This window comes from Cryptomeria japonica, chromosome 10, assembly GCF_030272615.1.
Source record: "Cryptomeria japonica chromosome 10, Sugi_1.0, whole genome shotgun sequence".
Lineage (NCBI taxonomy): Eukaryota > Viridiplantae > Streptophyta > Pinopsida > Cupressales > Cupressaceae > Cryptomeria > Cryptomeria japonica.
In genome coordinates, this window is record NC_081414.1 from 273,635,931 (window position 1) to 273,661,165 (window position 25,235).

A 25,235-nucleotide genomic window follows, 5' to 3' on the forward strand; every position below is an offset into this window, starting at 1 on the left:
TACGGCTTATTAATAATTTCAAGTGTCATATATACGGGTTGTGGAAAAAATAGCCTGTCCATACATAGGGTCCACTAATTTTATTAATTGTAATATGCGATCTAAAAGTGCAAAAACGGCCATATCGCTTGTCAAACTTCAGGCCTGCTTCATACCATTGAATTAACAAATAACTTTAACGGCTCCATAGATCTCAAGTACAAAACATTATATATATATATGAAAAAAAGCACAATCAAAGACAACAACATTTCATATATATATATATATATGATCTGACATATATTTAGGTATTTTGGAAAAATCCTTCAAAATTTTGATATGTACATTAAATTTATATAAATTTTAAAAATAAAATGTATTTTAATATGGAAAAAGCAAGTTTCAATAAATGAAAAAACGGTTAAAAGCTAGAGCATCTAATTTAGGCCCCCATTTAGGTAGGGTCATGCCTAAATTTAACAATTTTAAATGTGTGGATCGATATCTCCAATAGAGGAAATCCCGTTTTCTAAATGTAAACCTTTTTTTCAGCCCATGCTCATATCTTTGTTATGTATTGCCAACAACTTTTCTGTATATAAAAGGAGGTGTAGGATCATTTATCAACTGTTATAAGTGGAAGTTAGTTGCCTCTGCTTTCATTTCAACAATGTTGAAGCTCACAGTATTTTTAGTTACCTGTATTTTTACAGCCTTGATATTGAAGACTGAAGCCAATGATGTGACAGTCAGTGTTCAGGGAAATCAAGTAATGTTCATTCATTTCCCAACTCAGAATGCTTTGTTTCATATATATATGTTGTGCATATTAATGATATTAGATTTCTATGATCTATTATATTGATAATTTGGAGTATTAGATTGAATTGTGTAAGAGAAGTGTTTATGATTAGGAGATAAATGTATTTAGTTCTCTCTCTGGTTTCACAGTTTGGCGGTTGAGGCTCTGCCACCCGCTTTAGTTTTGTATAAACTCTCCCTTTCTTTTGGACTCTCGATTTCTAATATAAAAAAAAAATTGTGTAAGAGAAGTGTTTATATGAAAGATTTCAATGTCAATCTATATTCAAGAGATTTTCATATATTCATGAACTATTTATATTAAAGATTTGTTTTACAATTGATTTAATATCAGATTTTAGAAGTGTAATCAGCATTCTCTCTTTTGAATCACTTTATTTTGGATTGTTATTAATCATTCTTTCTAATTAATTATCTATACATGTATGATTACTTTTGATTTTGTTTGTTCATATTTTTCAATCAAATTTCAGATCACACTCTCTTCTTTGATGATGAATCACTGAGTGTAATCAGAAAATATCAATTGAAAAACTTACACGATCAAAATCAAAAGCAATCATAAATCCATACCAAATTTTTTTATCTGTAATCAATAAAAGTTAAAACTCTATTTGTTTGATTCGATTCTGATATAATTAGACTCTGTGTTTTACAATGGAACTGAAAGATTGACAACAAAAATTCTTTAATATATAGAATTGTGAAAGTACACTTACCTGAAAAGCCTATCTTTCCATGTTTGTACAGGTAGTTTTGGACAATGGTATTGTGAATGTGACATTAGCCAATCCCCAAGGAATGGTTATTGGCGTTCAGTATGGAGGCATTGATAACCTTCTTGATTCAACTCGAGGTCCATTTCGTAGAGGGTATGTTGGACATTAATGTTATTTCTTCTATTTGTACAAGAAGTTCTTGTAATCTTTTGTTTGAATCAATAGTACAATTTTGTACTTTTTTCTGTATGAAAATTAAAATTTGACATTGTAAAATTTCATTATAATTCTATGGTGAAAAAACATAACAGAATTTGTGCTTGTTATAATACACCACAAGTTGATATACAGAGCTTATAAGAGTGGATGTTTGTGAGAAATGCAGGTACTGGGATATAAACTGGAATGAACCAGGAGGCCCATCCAAAGAGGATGAGTGAGTTTTTCGCCACAGAACCTAACTTGAAATTCAATCTAAGGAATTATTTGCTGAAACTGAGAATCCTCTTGATTTGCTGCAGCATTCTAGCCACAGAATTTAAAGTGGTAAAATCCACTCCGGATTTAGTGGAAGTTTCGTTTGTTCGAAAGTGGGATCCTTCCATTCAAGGAAAAGATCAGCAAGCTCCAATCGACGTAGACATAAGGTACATAAAGAATGGATTGCATTCTTGGATAACCACATAGATTTGCAGTGGAGTTTTTCAAATTAAAACCTTTTATAATGTGTCTTGAGTTGATGTATAATTTTAAAATGTAATACCCATTTTTTTTTGTGTATTAAGTTTTAATTCATTCAATCAAACATCTGTCATCTAATTTAAAAGTGTAAATTTTATAAATTTTTGATCACAATCTAGTGATGATTTCGGGCCACGATTCATATGCTTACACTAAATAATCATAAGCTCCCAATGTCGGAAACATTCCTCAACCCAGATCTTAATGATGACTATGTGCCACCATTCATATGCCTACACTAGATAGTCATAAGCTCACAATGTCAGAATCATTCCTAAACCCAGAAGTACCAATTTCATAACTTTTGGACCACAATCTGATGATGATTCTGTGCCACCATTCATATGTTTACACTAAATAATCATGAGCTCCCAATGTCAAAATCATTCCTAAACCAGATCTTATAAGTTATTACATAAAAGAAAGTTGATTATAAGTAGACACCTCGTTTCTGGTCTATAAATAGAGTAACAGGTTGATTATAAGTAGACACCTCGTTTCTGGTCTAAAAATAGAGTAACAGGACTGGTTTCCAGCAACTCAACTAATACATTCTGAATTTGGGCAGGTATATTTTGCAAAAAGGGAGTTCAGGGTTTTATGTGTATGCAATCTATGAACGCAATTCAGAATACCCTGCGTTCGCATTAGGACAGACACGCATGGTGTTCAGACTCGACCAGGATAGGTAAGAAATTGATTATTCAGTCTAGTCTTTATCAATATTGTGGATTATAAAAGAATCTTTCTTTCTTTTTTCTTTTTTTTGTGATTACGTGTGCATTGTGCAGATTCAACCACATATCACTAAGCGACAAGAAACAGAAGTTGATGGCAATTGAATTGGACAGAGACCGGGCCAGGAGCGCTCCACTTGAATACCCTGAAGCAGTCATCCTGACTGATCCAACAAATCCTGCACTTAAAGGCCAGGTAATTCTTTTCCTTTCCCTTATTCCCCTTCCTCTTTAAGGATTGGTTCATTATTCTTCCTAATCTCCAAAGTTCAGAAGTCTTTATAAGTGTAAGTCCTTGTCCGTCGAACTTTCTAACTTCTTCATCCATCCATTCTTTGTTCCCCCAACTCTTCCATTAACTAAACAAAACTTGTTCTTTAATGGACTTATTCAAAACCATTCAATTTAAAGAACAAACCAAGAGCCATTTGACATTAATATTAACTTTGAATCCATTCTATTAAAAATAATAACAACATTTTAAAGATATTTATTTTTCTTTTTGAATTTTCTACTTTATTCACTACATACGATATGGAAATCAATATGAAAGTCAATTGATACCTTTCAAGAGGGTCTCATTGGAGGAACTTGAACTCCTATTTCTATTTTATTTTAGTGGGATTTGTAAGGGAAAACTTGTTCTTTATATGAAATGCTTAGGTTAATTAAATAACTATTTAATTTAAATAAACGAGTTAGTGACTTAAAAAATTATTGTTAAACAAGTATACAGATTAATCAACTTTAAATGCAATGCTTAATTATATCGCGAATGTCTAAAAATGACAGTAGAAGGAATTAGGAATCAATTCACCATAGTAGTAGTTTTTTAAGATTTCCTTGGACAACCATTTTAGAATAAGAAAATTATGTTTCACTCTAATTCATATATACACTTACAAAACTAATCTATGTAGGTGTAGAATGATTGGCATATACACTAAAGCATATTCTCAAGAAATGAAACAACATAAAATTGACTCTTGAAATTCACTCATCATGAACTTCTAATAGTTAAATTTGTATGAGTAATAGTATTTACAAACACCTTGGGAGAATTTTTTAAATCATAAGGGTCACATTCTCCTCAGTTAGACCATTGGATGGATGTGCTCTTAGTGGACAAGTCTCATGCTTGATAATTGTGTCTTGTCAACATAAAGACTTTAAATCACCTCTAACTTCACAATAGCTAAAGTCATAGAAGAAATTTTAAATTTTAATGAAATTATACTAATTGAAATCTAATAGTTCAAAAATGTGCTCAATTCTAGTCTTTATAACTAGGTTATTGTCTCTAGAACCAAATATGAAGTTGCAATTCCACTTCTACAATTTAAATATAGATATTCAAAATTTAAAAATGGTGTAATAAAACCTTATCACACCATTTGTATCTCTTAGATCCACTTATTACTGGAACCTTATAGTTAGAATAAGTATTTATCACTCCTATGTGTTCTCATTAATTGAATGTTGACTAGATTATTGAATTGACAATTTGATATGAATAAGCAAAAGATGACCAATCATATGTAAATTTGTGTTAGCTAGTCAACCTAAAGTTTTACTTTAGTTATCTTTTGTGATGTTTAACCTAGGTCATACAATTCAATCAAGTATTATCAAATGACACTCATAGTATGTCAAATCATAACCTACTACTTTTCTCTGTCACCATTGCATGCCTTCTAATTTTGGCATTCCTTCTCAACAATAATTCAGGAGAAATGTTTGTATAGTTCCAACCCTTAACCTCCTAGGTACCAATCCCTTCATGGAAATGTCATGGTTGATCATGCTATCATTGAGGTCAAATCATCTACCCTAATTTGATAGGGTTGACAATAATTGTCTTTAAACATTCTCAATATTTTACACCAAGATGATGATATGATCCACAAACTTGTATCATTATTAGTACTTGCTACTATGTGACTTCATAGTATCCTTAAATGAGTTAAAATGAAGAATTTTGGAGAAAAAATATCATACAAATGGAAGAAATTTCCAATGAACCAAAAATAAACATTTAATTTATAAGACATGAGGAACTTGAAATATGTTAATTTTGATGGATAGATATGAAATGGATGAATAATTGTATTTCTAATTTCTTGTCATTTATCCTTAAAATTTTCAATTATATTTTTATTAAGAATAATTTTATATTCAAAAATATTATTATATTTTTTTTTATCAATCTAAGGCCATAGCCAAATATATTTAATATTAATATAAGTAGTAAATACATAAAGAGTTAAACTGTCAGAAAATCAAACCCTAGTCTATAGAAGATTACAAAACTGCCCATAGATAATGGTGGGCAATACTTGAGTTTCCAAAAGCCAGAGATCGAAAATGGAGAAGGCTAATAATTTCTAGACTTGAATTGTGACAGTAATGAAAAAATAGCCTCCATACTTGGTCAAAAAGAGGTTTGAGGAAAGTTGTAGTCACCCAACAGAGAAGGAAGAGCCTGAGAGAAGGGAAGGATCTAACCCTTCAAGAATTACAGGAATGCGCTTACCCCAGACTAATCGCTTTGGTTTAGGAAAGCATTCAATCACTTCCTCAAGTTCTTGTCCTCCACGAACCATAATATCCTTTAACTCCTCCTCCCAAACCAACAACCTATCTTTTTGTTAGGTCCCAGAGAGAATTGAGAGGGGGGGGGTGAATCAGTTGTCTATTAATTTCAAACCAAAACTAACTTAACCAAAATTTAATGCCGATAAACAGTTTAGCAGTTAATAACAGTACCGGTAAATTTTAATGCATGAAACGGAAAGACAAGTAACATACACAACACATAACACAATTATTTGTACGTGGAAACCTTGTAAGGGGAAAAACCACGATGGGAAACCTTACCCACAATCAGGTGATACTACTACAGATAGTATGTGTGTACAGATGGGGTCTGCACATGCAGAAAGGCCAATTGCCTAGAGCTCACTGCTCAATCACAAAATGGGAGTCACAATGACTACAATTGGATGCTTAAATCCAATGATAATGTACTGCTCAAAATAGCATCTTCATATGCTGGATTCAGTACCGGTTAAGCTCTGATTGTCTTCCTCATACCTTCCTTGAATCTTCAAATGATGTCTGCATGTATAGCTCTACTTATATTCGCATATACCTCATTACAATCCTTTTTCACACTCCACTACTTCATAATCTCACAAATGAGATCTTACATATATACCAAAACCTAAGACCAAATGTGTAGGTTGTCTCACTAAGGTATTACAATTAAAATCAATTACAAATGAATCAATATGTGATGCATGATGTCAGCTCAATGCATTTACAACAACAACAAATCATCTCCATAACGTGTCGTGCTGATCTGGAATAGATAATGCTTGTCGGTCCATAACCTAGACCTATTTGCCGGTAACAACAAATATGCAAACTCAATTGTACCAATAATCAAATCACCAAAACCAAGTGTCCAAACAATGTCTTCAACATAACCAAGTAATCTCCAGATGATAACAGATCATCCTTAGTGCCGATGAACCAAATATCAGTGACTGTGCATAAGTCACTAGACATGTCGGTGAACATAACCAAAGATCTCCACAAGGATAAGTGTTCTCAAGTGTTGACAAGTGTTGACATCAATGACAAAACCAATGCAACACATCCATAATACCAACACTTTTGAGGCAAATTTTGAGAAGCCATAGGTTATTGTCTCTAGAACCAAATATTGAAGTCTATCGGTAGAGGAATAGTCAAGTTCTCATCAATATTCTTGAAGACATTATTTAAACCCCCCAACAAATCGACCTTGAATACTTTTCTTCTTAAAATCTCTATTTTTTCTTTCGACGAACCAAAATGGAGTAGGGTGGCAATAAAGACTACTGGAATCTCTGTATTGACCCTATACTTGTGGTCAATTCTTAGAAATAGATCACCCAAAATCTACTTTACTGTCCTAGAGAATAAAAATGGTGCTCAACCAATACCTCTTTCATTCTCTTCTCTTTGATATCACCTAAGAATGTTATTTGCCTTTTAGTTGACAAAAGCCGAATTCTTCTCTGCTTAGAATCTGCACCTGCAACCACGAAGAAACCAACTGGAAAAAAAAGCAAATCCTAGGGAATGGCAACAAGATGAGATGGAAGAAGGACAAACAAGGAAATTAATTCTACCAATTCTTGTAGGGGACAAAAGGCACTATAAACAAGGCAAAAGTATGAGATGATAATTCCCCATCTTATCAAATAAATGCATTAGCAAGTTGGTGTTTTTTTTGCCAACTTATTAGGCATGACCTCCAACAACAACGACACTAAAAAACAAGGATATCTAAAAAGCGAGAGGACTTCTAAATAAAATCACCTCCACCAAAATGTAGGGGAAGAGAACTAGTAGTCGTCATAGCTAACTTCAAGCATCCACAGATCTTAAACAGTACATCGGATTTTGATTTTTTTTTAGTTGTCTTCGTATGTGACTTAGCTACTTATAGCTATTGATTTGGCTTCTGGGTAGTAATGATGCATGTTGTGGAATCAGTTATGCGCACAAAGGTCAAAAAGTACACATTTCAAAGTGTCGCCTGATACCTAACTAAAGATGTTCCAGTAACCATCAACTCAAAATCGCTAGTACATCAACGCACATGTGGATCTATACAAAATCTTTCAAGAGAAGTTCTATAGATACTACGCATGTATGTTCACATTGTATCTCCTAATCTTAACAACTCTATTAACACTAATATTGCATATTCATATAAAATAAGCTATATTTTAAACTTCTCAATGTCCTCCTCCTCTACACTATAAGTGGAAATCTCCACAAAAATCTTCAATCTACTCTTGGAGAATGCACAACCCTAGTGGGGAGTGTAAAATATTTAATCCCCCATTTTGATTGGTGCTTGTAGAGGGTATAATGAAACAAGCTATATAGATAATGAATGGCTCCATAGTTGACAGGGAAGGCCTTGAATGCTATTCAATACCCAAACTGAAGACGGAAATCAAATCCTTTGACCATGGAATCTATAATATTTTTGAGATCTCCACCTAGAATGTATCAAATATTACCATAATCTAAATCACCTCTTCCAACTCTCTAGCTTTCAAAAATACAACAACAAACATTAATGATATGTCTATGTTTACCCTATACTTGCATGGTGTAGATAGGAACAACTTGTACAATGTTACCCTCACAACATTTATCATAATCACAATATTTACCTTAAATATCTTTCCTAAGTGACTCTCATATATATATTTGTGAGGGTAACATTGTGCAAGTTGTTCCTATCTACACCATGCAAGTATAGGGTAAACATAAACATATCATTAATGTTTGTTGTTGTATTATCCCAACAGTGATATCTTCCTTTTCTTAGCTATCAATCTCATCATGGTATCACATAGACAATAATACTGAAAATGGTGGTAGTTTGATACATTTGTGAGTTTTTCGTTCATCATAACTACATATCTTTCTGTGATCAATTTTATGCCAAGGTCTAGATATGGTTACAAAAATGGTAACCATATTTGTTATAAAACCTAATATCATTTTTTAGAATAAAGAAAACTTTAACTAATAACAAATTCTTTGATACTTGTCTTGCCTTGTAAATATAAAATTTTAGATAATAGTTATTAATTAATATAATATTTATAACAAATATGAATATTTAAAGATATTGAGACTATTTGAAATGAAATTTATATATTTATAAAAAAAATAAAAATTAATAATAAATATTTTAAATACTTGACACGTCTTTTAAATAAAATTATAAAAGTCATAAAACGTTATCAATAGTGTTCATATTGTTTCACATAGTCATACCTAATTATTATAAGGGGTAGAATATCTAAAAAATGATAAAAATATGTTCATTTGAATTTCATGTCATATAATTTTATCTATCAACATAGGATAAATTGAAGATTGTAATAATAATTTAAATCATTTATTCAATAACCACCCATATATCATTTTTTAATAAATTAACAAAATAAATTGTATTTACATTGATACAGATGATGATTGAAAAAATAATTTATTTTATTGATTAATAAAAGTAAGATTGATCATTATAGAGAGACTAATAATAAAATGAATCCCCTACTACATAATAGAAGCTCTTTCAGAGAAAAATTAAAAATATACTATTTATTTTATGGCTTTGATGATTCATAAGCATTGCTTTTATGAGAAGTATTATCATATAATATCCTTAAATTTAATTCCTTTGTTGTATAAATAGGTGGATGACAAATACCAATATTCTTCGGATGTTATGGATGATGGAGTCCATGGATGGTTTAGCTTGGATCCTTTGGTTGGCTTTTGGGTTATTTTTCCAAGTCAAGAGTTTCGAAGTGGAGGCCCTACCAAACAAGAGTTGACAGTCCATACAGGACCTATTTGCCTTGTTGTGAGTTATTTAACCATTAATTTAAATTTTGTTTAGTTGTGTCTTAAAGCATATCAAAAATAGATTTATTCATTCATTTTGATTCCATTCCTTACTAAATTTTGATATACATAGTTTTAGTATACCTCATTTTGAGTGTTTAAAGCTACTTTTGTTTGGTATTTATTTAGTTAAGAATACCTATTAAAAGTGTCTCCAAACATTTATATTTGTAATAATTATATTATTAAACTTAAAGTAATTATAAATAACATCATAATTATAAAATAATTTTTAAAAAAAATATTGTATTAGCTTATTATTTACTTAGATTGCATCTCACCAAATAACCAAGCTTAGAGAATCTAAGAGATAGTAGCATGTATTGTTTCTAATACATATATTATAATGTATTGCCTCCACCAAGAAAATAGCATGTATTGTATCTAATATTGATAAATATTAAGAATGTTTAGTAACTTCATCTAGAAAGTAGAGGGTAAATAAAGGATTAACAAAAAAAGTCCCTTTCGATGCAATAAGAAAATGATATTTTAAGATTATATCTAAGATATAAATGAAGAGAAATATAATTAACAAATCTATGTAAAGAGAAGTAATACTATGTAAAGAGAAGTAATACTAACAAAATGTAGCAATAATAATAATGTCATCTCTAGACTATAACAAAATATTTTATCCAAAAGAATCTTTTTAAAATAACACGTCTTTAAGAAAAATAGTTCATTGACTTGTACTATACTTAAATTATTTTTGATATTAGTAAGCAACAAAAACAAGGGTGTTGGCCATTACTCTAATAGCCCTTAGGCAACATTAACAGTAACAACACATTAGGATAAAACTAGCAAAAATAACTAAAAGTAACCGAGAGTATAAAGTCTTAGCAATAGATATATAAACTAGTATATAACATTGAACTAGAGTTTTAGAATTAGCAAGAGACCACAAAAAGACCATTAAAAACTAGCCTAACTAGCCTGTTTGAGCACGTTGTTTCAATATTCAGCAAGGAACTTAAACAATTCCTTATAGTTCCCTTCAATGTTCACATCCTTGCCAAGAATCTTCTTCTGCATCAGGCACATTGAGGTAGCCAAATTGTGCATCACACGTAGACTGAACCTGGAGACACTCACCATATTTTGTTTCAGCTATGTCACCTTCCTTGAAGCCTCTAAATCTGCCACCATAGATCTACATGTTGCACAATCATTCACATTCTCTCTTTTGTTCTCCACCTCCTCTAGCATCATATCTTGGGTAAGGTTTAAGGGTTAAGTCCTCTAACTCTAACCCAAATCCTGATTAGACGACTTAGCCGAACTGCCAACTTAATTTTTAGGTACCATCTTCAGTTTCCTCAATTTCCTCTACATCCTCATTCTCCATAGAGTCATCCTCATTAGAATCTTCAAGTCATACCCCACCAGATTCTTCTTAATAGCACTTCCCATTGAGTGACCTATCAGTCTGTTAGAACGCTTACAACTAGCACTAACACTTTTACTAACATCCTCTCTGGCCTCCATTTCAACCTCACTATCAACCTCATTTCTCTATTTTTTCACAGGGGGTGGGGGAACCTTATGTATTCTTCGTCTTCTCGGCCTTAGAGGAGGTGTCTTGTTGTGGAAGAACTATGGAGGCAAGATTAGGAGTCACGACAGAGCCAGGATGAGAGGTATTTTTGACAAAAAAAGAGGCAATTTAAAACTTTTCATTCTACCACCCCCCGAGAGTTAAGAATAGTAGTTGCAAAGGGTGAAACAGAGCCAGGAGATTCATGCTCTAAAGTTAATAGTGTTCGGGAGGGATAAGAGCCAGGTCAAAATGATACAGACAAAAAAATAATTCCTGATGGAGTGGAATAGGTTTCCAACCATGGGTTTTGGCCACCTCCAAGGCCTCAAGCACATATCTCTCAAGAGAAGTAAGCAGTAAAAAAGGAAGCGAAAGAAAGATGTGATTATGAAAGTGGTGTAACAAAGGGAAGTGATAAGAATAGTAGACTTTAATCCTACCTTCTAGGGTAAGAAACTTCATAATAATTAAGCACACCTTATTCCATGGTTCTGGCAATTCCTCATGACCGAAGCCCCCCTACAACTTCATCAGTTCTTCTTTCTCCCTAAAGAACTGAGCCTAACTCTCATTGTCTAAAATACAACTTTTCCTCTTCCATTTTATTCCCTTGGTAGAAAGGCTCGTAGCAGCAGCAATGGCTTCTTCAAAAACTTCAAATGAAATGCCACTAATAGTGACTTTACTCTTATCCCAAGACTTAGCAAATTGGATTAAAAGATTTTTGTCATACCCAATAATCCCCTATAAAAACTTTGCGACCCCTCCCTTGGTGCAAACATGTCAAATAGTAGGATCATTTTTTAATTTAAAATATACACTAGGCTCAATTCTAACCTTGTCCCCGCCCATTATGGACAATGTAGAAAGTACAAAGACAAGACAAAGACCACGAGAGCTTCACTTAGTGAACTTGGGTTATAGCATGTGCATTCATGACATACTAAAGAGTCCCCCTATTTTCGAAAAATATTTCCCTAAACTCCTTTCTTGTCACCCCCTCCCAATACACAACCTAAATTAAAAGCCCCCCTATTTTTGCCAAATATTGTATTTTTTCATAGCTCGAATTAAAAACCCCCCTATTTTGACCAATAGGGAATATATTGTACCCTCATTTTTTGGAAATTAAACCCCCCAATATGAATTCACATGATATAATATTGCCTAGCCAATGAAGCCCCTGTGACAATGATAGGCCTAAGATTTCACACTTAACACACTTAGCAAGTTAAAACAAGCCGCAAACAAGGTATTTAGGGCCTTTGAAATAATTGCCTTTAAAAATGGAGAGGTTTATGATCTATAATAATTAAACTTCCATACCCATAAATTCAAAACGTGTCGGTCATTACTGGTAGTACCATATGGCAAATTTTGGCAAGATTTTTTTGACTACTCATTGCCACCACAAGAGAAAAGCAATAAAATCTAGTTATCTTTAAAGGATTCAATCATGTCAATAATAGTACCACATGAAAAATAATAACTAGTTATCATGAAGACATCTTTAGAAAAGGCCACACAAGCTTGCCATGCATGGGGGAGCCAACTCATCTTCGTGACCCCAACCTTAATGTGGGGCTTCCAACAAGTCTTGGAACTATCCCCTGTCCCTCAAATCTTGGGTCCACGTCATTTGTATCACAAAGGTAACACAAGGGTCCCACACACTCCTCCACATATATGCCCCTGTCAGCAAGAACATCCTCAGCCATAGCCAAGGCCTCACCTACTACGTCCCCTCATCATCATGGCCCATGAATCCTAGGGCCACACCATCTACATCTCAAAGGTAACCTAGGGGTCCCACACACTCTTCCACCTAAGAATCCCCATTAGCAATAACATCCTCAACCACCAAGCCATAAGCCAAGTGTAAACAAGGCCTTGCCCACTTCACCATCGAGGCTTAGCCAAACACTTGGTGACTAACCCCACCCTACAAATAGTCGTTCCATTGATTTGAAATATGTGGTAATACAAATCCCCTTCCCACCAAAGAATATTTAAATTTAAATCCAGATACCCCTATCTTGGCCCTAGAATAACTAGGCCAAGAAAGGCAACACACAACCAAGTCCACCAATGACAAGTCATTTAATATGATGATTAAGCCTTCTCTCTTCTAAAAGGAGTTTTTGGATATTATCCAACAAGTAGGTCCCCTTCCTCCAACATCTAAGATGATCAAAACCTAGACCCAAAGCCACAATAGCATCAACAACTTTATTAACCTCTCTATAGGTGTGTTTTAAGGTGTGTTTTAAAACATAGTTATAAAGACCTACATACAAATTTTGAATCTCTTATTATTCCATCAATAGACCAACCAACTTTAATGCTACCATTAACTTTTCAATGATGAGTTTAGAGTCACTCTTAATATACAAGTTGTGAATATCAATGGAGAGGGAAAACTTCAAACCCCATAGTAAAGTCATTGCCTCAGCTTGATTGCTAGTGCCAACCATGATGCTTCTTGAGTAAGTAGCCACTAATGTACTTGTATTTGACCTTATGTCTCCTCTAGCAGCAACTAGCCCCTACCTAGCAACTCCATCAAATTTGAGCTTGTGTCTCCCCTCTATTGGGGGAGCCCATCTAGTATTATACATCTTTAGGCTCTTAGAATTATCAAATCTAGCATATGAAGGGGGAAGATTCCAATTCTTAGCCATTCTATCATCCAAAGTCGCAAGGGGGGAAGACGAACAAGGCCAATTTCAAACTGAGATATTCTCCAAGAGCATCTTGGCAAAATTTATGAGCACCTCATCAACAGTTCTTTCTTCTCCTTGAAATATTCTATTTTTCATCTCCTTCGAGATGCTCCATGCGAGATACGGTGGGATATGCCTCCAAAGTTTGACAATGAGGGGGTGATAGGAAGGGCATATCCATTCAAGGGCATGAGCTTGAGGCTCATGATTCCTGACCCAAGCTATCTCTAGATTATTTAAAACTTTACCCCACATATTAAAGTCAAATTGACAGTGAAAGAAAATGTGGGGAATGGATTCTTCCTCAATCTTACATAAGACACATCTATTTGGGAGTTGAGAGCCCCTTTTAATGAGATTATCCTATTTTTGGATCTTTTTATTCATCGTCGTCCACCAGAAAAAAGTTGACTTTTGGGATGAGATGGGGGATCCAAACTTTCCTCCAAATTAATCTCTCTAAGAGTACCTTCTCTCAACAACAAAATGTAAGTTGATTTGACAGAGAAATTGCCTTTAGAGTTTTTGGACTAGAAAAACCTATCTTCTTCATTGAAGATTGGGATTCTAATATTGTATAAGTTGTCATAACTAGGTAGCCAAATGGAGAAGGTGAGGTTGGGATTGACAAAATTGTGAAATATATGACCAGGCCTTGTGCAGAGAAATATAATCAACCACCCGGGAATGAAAGAAGGTCAAAGCTCTATCTTTAATAGCCTTAAGATTGGCATGAGATGACAGGGGCCCAACTTCCAACCAATTATCATCCCAGAACTAAATATTTCAGCCATTACCAATTTGCCAACTTAATCCCATAGAGAACATGCCTATGCATTTGATAACATTGTTACAAATTCTTGAGCCATTTGGGAGACTAGTAGAGTAGAGGGCTCTAGAAAACCTTCCCGAATTTAGGTACTTGGCACTCATAATTCTACACCAATCATTCTCATCTAAGGAGAGAGACCATCCTAGTTTTTCCAGAAGTGCCTTATTGAAAAGGTCAATTTTCCTTATTCCTAAGCCACCAAATTTCTTGGGGCAGCATACCATATCCCAATTAACCAAGGTCATTCTTTTCTTTTCCTCCGTTCCTATCCATAAAAAATTTCTTTGGATTTTCTCCAATTTTTCAGCAAAAGCAGTAGGGATTTTAAAGAGGGAGAGATAGTAAACCAGTATGCCTTTAAGGGAGGCCTCCAAGAGTTGTAGTTTTCTAGCACCACTAAGTAGCTTACCCTCACCTTACCCTTCCAACTCGCAAGCTTCATTTGCAATCTTTCTAAAATAGAGTTCCAAAATGAAGGAATCACCTCCTTGATAGTTAGAGAGAGGACTAAGAAGGTACCCGAGAGGGACATGCTTTTGCAACTCAAGATAATCTTGATTTTATTTTGAAGCCTCTCCTTAGTGTGGAAAAAGTAAATACTACTCTTTGCATAGTTAATATGTTGCCTCGACACATTGCCACACTGATTTAGAAAGAGCTTCCATTTTATAGTCTCCACCATAGAAGCCGCCCCAAATAGAATAGTACTATTAACAGATTGCTAAAGGACAAATAGAGATAAGGAAGAGGTAGCCTTTACACCCTACAAAATGCCCTTATCGACCATGTTCAAAAAATTTATCCCTAAAACTTCAACCATCATTATAAAAAGGTATGAGGATAAATGATCCCCCTTCCTCAGACATTTTTCAGTAGCAAAGAACTCCCTAGGAGATGTATTAAACAAGATTGAGAATTCAACAATGGTTATGCATTCCTTGATTAATCCAATCAACTTGTCCTGGAAACCTAATTTCCTTGGAAACTTGAAGATAAAATCCCATCGAACTCTATCATAGGCCTTATAAATATCAAGTTTTAGGATCATCCCTGGATGGCCACACCTATCCATTGAATGAATAATCTCATGAGTGGAAATAGCAACATCAAGAACTTTCCTTCCTGGGACAAACCCCTTTAGAGAGGGGATAATAAATTTGTTAAGCAATGGATTCAGTTTGTTGACCAAATTTTTTTAAAATATCTTATACACAATACTAAAGAGACTAATAGGTTTGAAATCTGAGAGGCACTTTGGCTTAGGAACTTTAGGAACAAGAGAAATGAAATAATTGTTCAGTTTTTTTAATATCTTACCAGTACAAAAGAAGTCTCTTGTAGTCATCATTGTGTCAAACCCCACAATATCCCAAAATTCTTGAAAAAATGTTGGGGGAAAGTCATCCGGTCCCGAGACTTTGAAAGCACCCATAGGAAAGTTAGCAACCTTAACCTCTCCCTTCGAAACTGGGGTCAACAATTGTGCATTCAACCAAGGTAAAGGACCCCAGCACGTAGTCTAAAATTTGAATCTCCAAGGCAGGAGAGATAATAGAGTTATCATCTTTGTAAGTATTATAAAAGTATCTAGAAGCCATCTCCCCCAACATGACATCTTCAATGACGTTCTAGTTAGAATCATCTACAAGGGAATAAATAGAGTTCCTCTTGTTATGTTTCATAGATGACCTGTGGAAGAAGGCAGAGTTTCTATACCCCTCTTTCAGCATTAGACCCTAGATTTCTATTTCCAAAAGATTTCATCTCTTTTCATGTTCTCTTTCCATTCCATTCTTATAGTTTCCTCCTCCATATGTGAAATCCTTGGCCTATCCCTATTTGAAATTTGAGATTGAATAGCAACCAATTTGGAATCAAATTACTTTTTCTTAGCAAAAATGTCACCAAAGGTGTATTTATTCTAGCCTTTGACTTTTTTTTTTATAATGTCAAGTCTTTGAGCCACTCTATACATAGTTATGCCTTGCACAAGGGTATTCCACCAATTTTAGATACAAGCGTAAAATCTGGGTGTGAGGTCCACATGATTTCAAAGAGAAAAGGGACTAGCCCCTTAACAATTTCATCCACATAGTTAGGAAGGAGAGGATTGTGATTAGAAACTGTTATAGAAAGAGCCTGAAGGGAACAATTAAAACACAACTCACATTGAGATTGAGAATATTTCTAGGTGAACTTGAATAAGATTTTCCCCTTTCCTATGGTTGGACCAATTAAAATGTTGACCAATCAAGTCAATGTCCAGAAGACCCGTCTTATTAATTAAATCAACCAAGTCCAACATGTTGTCAAAATAATCAACCAACCCTCCTAACTTCTCTGAGGTGAATAAAGGGGTATCAAATCCCCTACAACCATCCAAACATTATCAGTGGCCACTAAGATCTTTTCTATGACTTCCTCTTAGACCACCAACTGACCTTGGTGGGTATTCAGAGTATAAATATTCAAAAAACACCAAGATACCTTAGGCACATTAAACCTTATAGAAATACTACTAGCTATACATCCCAGGAGATTTCCTCTAACCTTATATGGATCCCACATGGTGACAATCTCATGTAAGGCACCAGAAGCCTCACTGATAAAGAAACAAGAACCTTGCAAAATATAATCAACCACCTTCTAAAAGACCACAATTGTTATTTTCACTTCTTGAAGAAGTAAAACATCCACCTTGTTTTCAAGGATATAGTTCCTTAAAGCATATTGTTTTTTAGGGTTGTTCAAGCCTCTCATGTTACAAGATAGGAACCTAATTTTTAAAGTTTAGTTGTTGATTCCAAGGTTCGTTGCCTTCCATTGGCAATTTTCCTTACAATGTCCCTTTGTCTTGTTGATCTCTGGGAAGGTCTATTGACTTTAGCCTCCCCACCAACATCAATCTTCTTGTTCCTATTTTTCCTCTGTTGAGTCATCCAACCCTCCTCATTAGCATGATCTATTGAGACTTCACTCGATGACCTAATGTTTCTTGATGAAGCAACTAGAGAAAAACATTTCCTTAGGGCTTCCAAGGAAGTAGTAGAGGGAAAGTGAGAAGTCTCATTTGAGATGGAAAACACATTGGGTGAGGAAGCAACTACACTGTCATTAGTGGGGATCTCACCCTCCTCAACCAGTCATGGGAGACATGACACTCCTTTCTAGAGGATTAACGACCTTGGTAGGGGTCTCCATTATTTTTTAGATTCCATCAGTGAAAGGGTGGTCCTTGTTTAAGTCCTCTTGGTTCACATTTACAACTTCCTTCAGGGTCTTCTTTGTGCCATTTTGAACAAGAGAAACCACATTTGAGGAATTTCTCATGTCTAGGATTCCTTCCTCAGTAGGGAGGCTCCCAGACTCAGTTAAAACCGCATGGAGAGAAACCCAAGAATCCAACAAAACCATATCATCAGGGAGACACTTCCCTTTTAATTTTAAAGGATTTTTGGGGGGAGCTTGACATTCAGAAATAAGATGCCTCAGCTTAGAACACTTCTGGTAGAACATCGTCACATTCTCATACACATTCACTTGAGTCCAACTACCAAACTTAGATTGCATTGAGATAAAATTGGGGAGTACTTTATTGATATCAACATTCAAACAAAAGTGTGCAAAGACTAACTTGGATTTAGCCTTTGTCACCTCATCAATAGCAACAAAATGACCAAAGGAGTTACCTATCTACCTGAAGATCTGCTCATCCTAGAATTCCAATGGGAGGCCTAGGAGCTGCACCCAAACAAGAGTTGCCTTATTAAGGTCTATTGTAGGTTCCAAGCTAGGATTCCTATAGATGGACAAATGATGCTTGTCATAGGACCATGGTCCCGAAGAGAGAATTGTGATAAAGTCATCCTCGATAGCGAATTTAAAAAGGAAGAGACCACCCAATATTGCATTAACCATGACACTCCCTTTAAGCTTCCACTTAATGGCAACCCAACTGTGAACCATTTCAATGGAAGGTCAAAGGGAGAAAAACTTACCCACCAAAGTGAGATTCATGGAGGACACAATATGATCCATCACATAATAATATATGTATTATGTGTGCTTAATGATAATCAATGTGCGAGCATTTATAGGAAAGCCTCTATAAGGAAGCACTAGAAAATATTACAATATAATAAAAATAAAACCATGGTCTAAAAAACTACCATGAAGGTGATAGGATAAGTATGATAAAGTACATAATTTCTCTCTATATGTGAAGATCAACTATATTTAATGTGTTTATGTCACATGCTATTATCATTCACACTTACAAGCCTTGTTATTGTGTAATCACAAGTCTTAAAGAGTTTTGAGTACATTCGTAGGTAATTATTAAGATTCTATAGCATGTAATCTTGGATACATAATTAATTATAAGAGGTTTGAGTCTATACATATTATTATAATTCTTTAAAAATAAGATCACCAACATCCTTTATTAAATCATTATTAATAATTTGATTATGAGGTTATTATTGAATCTATAAAGAATTAAAGTTATTGTGTTTCCACAATACTTTGTATATAACCTTGAGCTTAACACAATAATGAATGTGTATATTATATCTTTCTATTTAAACTTCTTTCACACTAACTTTAGGGAGCCTTGGGTAAACATAATACCTAGATTAGATGACTAAGATGCATATGTAACATAATTGTTAATTATTTATGTTTTCTAATGTATTTAGATTGCATCAAGGGATCTTCTATTATCAAATTATAAGAAGTAGAGAACAACTCTTATAGTTGATACATTTTGGGGAATTATAACTATAATATGTTAGCATTACATACATAAAATTTCATGAAGGGGTTTGATGAATAAACTAGTCCTATGTTTTGTTGTTATATGAGATGGATTACATGTGTACATTCTTAAATTAGAGAAAATATTTTAAAGAATTTTAGTTTGCAACATGCTCTCATGTTAAGGGGTTATGATACAACATAAGCAACATCAGTGGATAAAACCTATAACTTAGTCTATAACTTGAAAAGCTTATAAAAAATCATAGGTAGGGTTTCAAAATAATATTCAGAAAAGGAAAAGGCTTGAAATTTTATATTATATATAATAATATTTGTAAAGGATTGTGTACTCAACTACATAGATGATATGGTTCGCTTTTGTGCCTGGTACATGACAAGAAATACAAGTATCTAGTCAAACCTCCAATAAAGGTCCAATATATGTCTAATGTATATGATGTAGCTCTTCATGTGAACAAAAGTGTAGTAGATGTCAAATTTATATAAAGTTTAATGAATGTAATGAGCATCTGGTAGATATGTGGGAAACATATGGAGCTAAAACGAACACAACTAAGTGAGGAAGGGTTAACCATGTGTTGAGTCATATAAATATGCATACTTATGCACATGAAGAGTCAACCAAAGGATTGTACATGGTTACATTATGTAGGGTTGTGGGTAGATATGAAGCATGATGAGTGGAGATGATTGTATATGGTATGAAAATATATTAGTGACTATTGTGTTTGGATCATTCACCTATTATGATCTAGCAATTTACAAGCTATTGTGATCTAATCTTATGTGATATCATCTAGTCATGTGTAAGAACTAATTTTTTTATAATTATTTAGGGAAGTTACTGAATTGTGAGGGTTAAGTTCTTCTCACTGAAACCCTTATAGCCTTGGGTGATGATAAAAAACAACATACATTTCTAGAGTGAATGCTCCTCATAATGTAGATGTTCCTTGTTGTTCTCCAATGATTCTTTAATGTGATTGAATACACAAATGAATGACTTTAAATACCAAGAGATTTAATGAATAGTCATATCAATGAGTACCAAGTCTATTGTCAATGGTTGGTAGGAAAGGGTGGGGGTTTATAAACTAGAAAATTTACATTTAAAAGTCAATATTAATAACACAAATATATAGAAATAAGTGAAAATAGTTGGATGTTATATGATAAACATTATGCCCTTGTTGATTAGATGGCTGAAATACTTTTAAAAATTATAATTGAACATTATATTAACATAGTCGAACTATTCAATTATATAACAAATAATTTTTTTTGTTGGTTACTTGGCAGATGCTTCATAGTGCTCATTACATGGGGAACAATTCTATGATATTTGATAATGGAGAATCTTGGAAGAAAGTTTTTGGTCCAATTAAAGTGCACTTAAATGTAGATCCAGAGCTTAAAACCCCATCTACACTTTGGAATGATGCCAAACAAAAGGTATACAATACTTGAATAAATTTAACAAATAATAATATATAATTTATGATTATTAATATCAATATTGGTTAATCCTTATATCATAGTTTTCAAAACAATATAGTGATCATTTTACTTGTTTTTTTGGTGTATATATGTAGAGACTTAGTGAACAAACGTTGTGGCCATACTCTTTTCCTAATTATGTTGCTTATTTAAAGGAAGACCAACGATGTTCTATTTCAGGAAGATTGTTAGTTCAAGATAGGTAAGTTCCAATTTTTATTTATTTTTATGATAAATAATTGATTTTTTTATAATTTCAATTTTTATTTTTTTTAAAGTTCAAAGAGAAAAAAATGACTTAATATAGACAATATTTTATATTATAATTTTTTAAAATTATCTATAACTTATTTTATTATAAAAAAATTCTTAACTTAACAAATCGCTTCAATCATGCAAGTATTACATTCTTAATCATTTGTTATTCATGAAATAATGAGAAGGGAAGTGTCTCTTCTATATGTTATTAACATCCATTACTATATATGTAAGGAAGAGGCAATGCATATTTATTCTATAAGATTTGTCCAATAAAATTTAGATAGCTTATATGGATTGATTTGTTGGCATATATGAGTGTGAAAAGGCATTAGTAATAGATTCATCTCTAGTTAAAAGTTTAAGATAGCTTAAGATTTAAAATAATCACTATAAAGTCAATGGACAAAAAAGATAATTTCATTTCATTTTGAAATTGTTTTATAAAAAAAAAATCAAAGTGATAAAATTAGAAGAAGAAGAAGCGGCATTCAGAATGTCCTCATATGAAGACCTTCGAACTAGAACTTTGAGGCCCAATGCAAAACTTCTTGTTAACTTATGCTATTAATACCTCCAAAAAAGGTCATTATAATTAGTTTTTTTAGTGTTTTCTAGTAATTTATATTTATTGATTTTACGTTATTTTATTTTGTTATTCTTAATGATGTTAAAGTTTGACTAGAGAAGAGTGAGTAGTTGTAAGTTGTATGTGGTGTTTGAGAGAAGGTATCTGTGCAAGAGAAGTATATATGGGCCTCCACAAGAAATAAAATTGGTTCATGGACTACTAACTTGAGGATATTGAGTTCACTCTTCTAAACATAATTCTCATTTAAAATTTTTGTTGATTAATTATTTTGACCTACAGTACTTTATGTATGTTTATTGTTTCTTTATTTGATTGTGCAAGCTCCATTTTATGTGAATTACACTTAATTACACGATTCATATGAAACAACTCAATTAATAAAGGTGCATTAAGGTTGAGAAAGAATCCTATACAGGAATTATGTATTGGATTATCCCCACTACCTGCATATCAACATGGGGGATAAACTCACTAAACCTATAATATTATCTTTGTTTGTAGTTTATAGATAATATCACTAATATCAATTTTATTTTTTATTACTTTAAACCTATGAGAAAAGTTAAAATCTCCTACTTAAGGTGTTGAATGTATGAAATTTATAGTGCTTCATGTACACTAGATTTTCTATTAAATTTTGTGTTTGAGAATGTAAATCCAATATTGATGTTTTTTTTTTTAATATTATGATTTTTTTTCAAAAAAATACAAGGGATAGAAGAAATTAAAATTGATTGCTTAAGAGTGAATTTCAAAGATAGAACTAATAAGTCAATGTTGATAATACCTATATGTTACTCTTGGTTTCCTTCTCACTTTCATTTGTGCGATATAATGCCCATGGTGTGCTCCTTTGTCTTCCACCTATACAATAATGTGCACTTAACACTCCGTGATTTCTACTTTGTGCCTTCCTTCTACATGATATTTTCTCCACACCACATGCATTATGCTTGCATCCTCATGATGGTTGCTCAACACTACATGCCTTTTGAGTACCTTCACATGATTTTGTAATATTAAATATTGTTTTTTTTGTTATACATCTATTTTCCCCTAACCCTAATTAGGTCTTATTGTAAATGTGGTTTGCACACTTTCCCTTTACCAATATTGTAGGATTTGAGAAATACAAATCCACAGAACCCAAAGAAACCTGCATGCAAGAAACCTGTCACAGAGAAAGAGACAGAATGAATACAAGGGTTTTGGCTTTGACAAAAGGGAAAGATTTATTATCAGAGAAAAATGAATCAAGAATATGACAATAATACAAGAGATCAATCCTTATAAAGGAGATCAACACCGAAAGGAAAACCTAACCCTAAGGTGAGAGCATTTAATAATTAAATATTAATTATTAAATGCCTAATGTATGTATAAAGAGAAATCTTAAGAGGAGAGTAAAGTTAATTAATTACTTTTCTCTAACACCCCTCCTTAAGATGAGCTACAATGCAGCTACAAACAATGCAGAAGAAAGCAAAGGAACTACAATGCAAAGGAGGGTCCCGGCAACAAGGCTTGATCAGGTACCCTAATACAAGAAAATCTCTATAAAGCGGAGTAAAGGAGAAAACCCAGTGGGAAAAAACTCCTCTCCAAAAAGAGATACAGAAACATGCTGAAAAGAAAACATGAAGGAAGGAAGGCCTCACTGAGACCCCCCAAGGACAACTTCCTTCACCCCAAGCATGGAGCGCAACTGAAGATAGCACAGAGATGCCAAAGGTTTAGTGAAGATGTCTGCAACCTGCTCCTCTGTAGGAATATACTCCAAGATGAGAGAACCATCCTGAATCAACTGTTTGATGAAGTGCATGTGGATTTCAATGTGCTTTGTCCGCTGATGCTCCACTGGGTTGCGAGAAATGTGAATGGCACTCTGATTGTCGCACCAAAGAGTAGTGGGACAATCTGGAGGAAACCCAAACTCTGTCATCGACTGCCGAAGCCATAAAACCTCCTGACTGGCTAACACTGTTGCACGATACTCAGCCTCTGTAGATGATAATGCAATAGCAGACTACTTCTTGCAAGACCATGTAATAGGACCAGAACCAAGGCAAAAAACGAAGCCAGAAGTAGACTTCTGATCATTGACATCACCGGCCCAATCGGAGTCAATGAAGCCAATGATGTGAGGGGATCCTGAAGTGTAGTGAATGCCATAATGTGTGGTGCCCCAAATGTACCTCAAAATATGTTTGGTTGCTTGTCAATGGCTCTCATGAGGATCATGGGAGAACCGAGAGACAAGGCCAACCGTAAAGGAAAGATCCGGACGAGAATGTGTCAGGTACAACAAACTGCCAACCAATTGCCTGTATAAAGTGGGGTCTACTGAAGGAGTAGAGCAAGTGGAAGACAAAACAACACCTGACTGAAATGGAGTGGGGGCATACTTGCAATCAAGCATGCCAAATCGCTGAAGCATATCAAGAGCATACTTCTCCTGAAATATGGAAATCCCATCTGAAGACTGAATAACCTATAGACCCAGAAAGAAGTGCAAGAGACCAAGATCTGTCATCTCAAACTGCTCCATCAAAGCTCTCTGAACACTCTGAATCATGGAGGATGAGCTACCTGTAAGAATGAGATCATCTACATATAGCACAAGAATCAAAAGATCACCCTCCTGACGCTGAATATACACAATGTGATCGGAATGAAAGCGTGTGAAGTGAGAGGAAAGCAGGAAAGAGTCCATCTTCTCATACCAAGCCCTGGGGGCTTGTTTGAGACCATACAATGAACGACGAAGTCTGCAAACCAAAGAAGTGTCCTGCACAAATCCTTGAGGCTGCTCCATATAGATCTCCTCATGTAGGTCTCCATGCAAGAAGGTACTCTTCACATCCATCTGAAACACTGTCCATCCCTATGAAGCTGCAAGTGAAAGTACCAGGCGTATAGAATTCATCTTGGCGACAGGAGCAAAGGTCTCAGAGTAGTCAATACCCTCTACCTAAGAAAGACCCTTCACAACAAGACGTGCCTTATACTTATCAATAGAACCATCTGCAGCATACTTGGTACGATACACCCACTTGCACTAAACCAACTTTCTTCCCTTAGGAAGAGGACAAAGATCCCAAGTATGATTCTTCATCAAAGAAGAATACTCCTCATCCATGGCCCTATCCCACTCAAGGTGTCCTGACGCCTCTGAAAACTTTTGAGGATCATCTGAAAGGGCATGACTCAAAAGACTAGAACCAGATGTCTGAGCACGAGTGCGACGAGTATCTGAAGGATCACCTGCCAAAGAACCAGCTGCATCAACAGTATCACGGGCCCACTTCGGCAAAGACGGAGCAACTGGTGGTGGTGGAGATGGTGGATCATCATCTACATCATCCTCAAGAGATAAGTAATCCTCAAGAGATGAAGAGGAAGGAGTAGGCAATGAGGGACAAGCTGGTGAAGGAGAATCCATCTGAGGATAGCACTCATCAAACTGGACATCCCACCGAAACAAGACCTCTCTAGAATCAAGATCAAACAACCTGTATGCCTTAACA

General features: G+C 34.2%; 1 protein-coding gene across 1 annotated transcript in view; it reads left to right on the forward strand.

Annotated features, from left to right (window-relative positions):
* Positions 1–25,235, forward strand: part of LOC131035460 (uncharacterized) — a 123,216-nt gene that overhangs the window by 76,664 nt on the left and 21,317 nt on the right. The window contains exons 3-11 of the mRNA XM_057967155.2: positions 588–751; positions 1,555–1,676; positions 1,909–1,959; positions 2,045–2,170; positions 2,833–2,952; positions 3,056–3,197; positions 9,273–9,443; positions 20,661–20,813; positions 20,954–21,060. Of these exons, the coding sequence (XP_057823138.2) occupies positions 588–751; positions 1,555–1,676; positions 1,909–1,959; positions 2,045–2,170; positions 2,833–2,952; positions 3,056–3,197; positions 9,273–9,443; positions 20,661–20,813; positions 20,954–21,060 (1,156 nt within the window). The remainder of the gene's footprint in view (positions 1–587; positions 752–1,554; positions 1,677–1,908; positions 1,960–2,044; positions 2,171–2,832; positions 2,953–3,055; positions 3,198–9,272; positions 9,444–20,660; positions 20,814–20,953; positions 21,061–25,235) is intronic.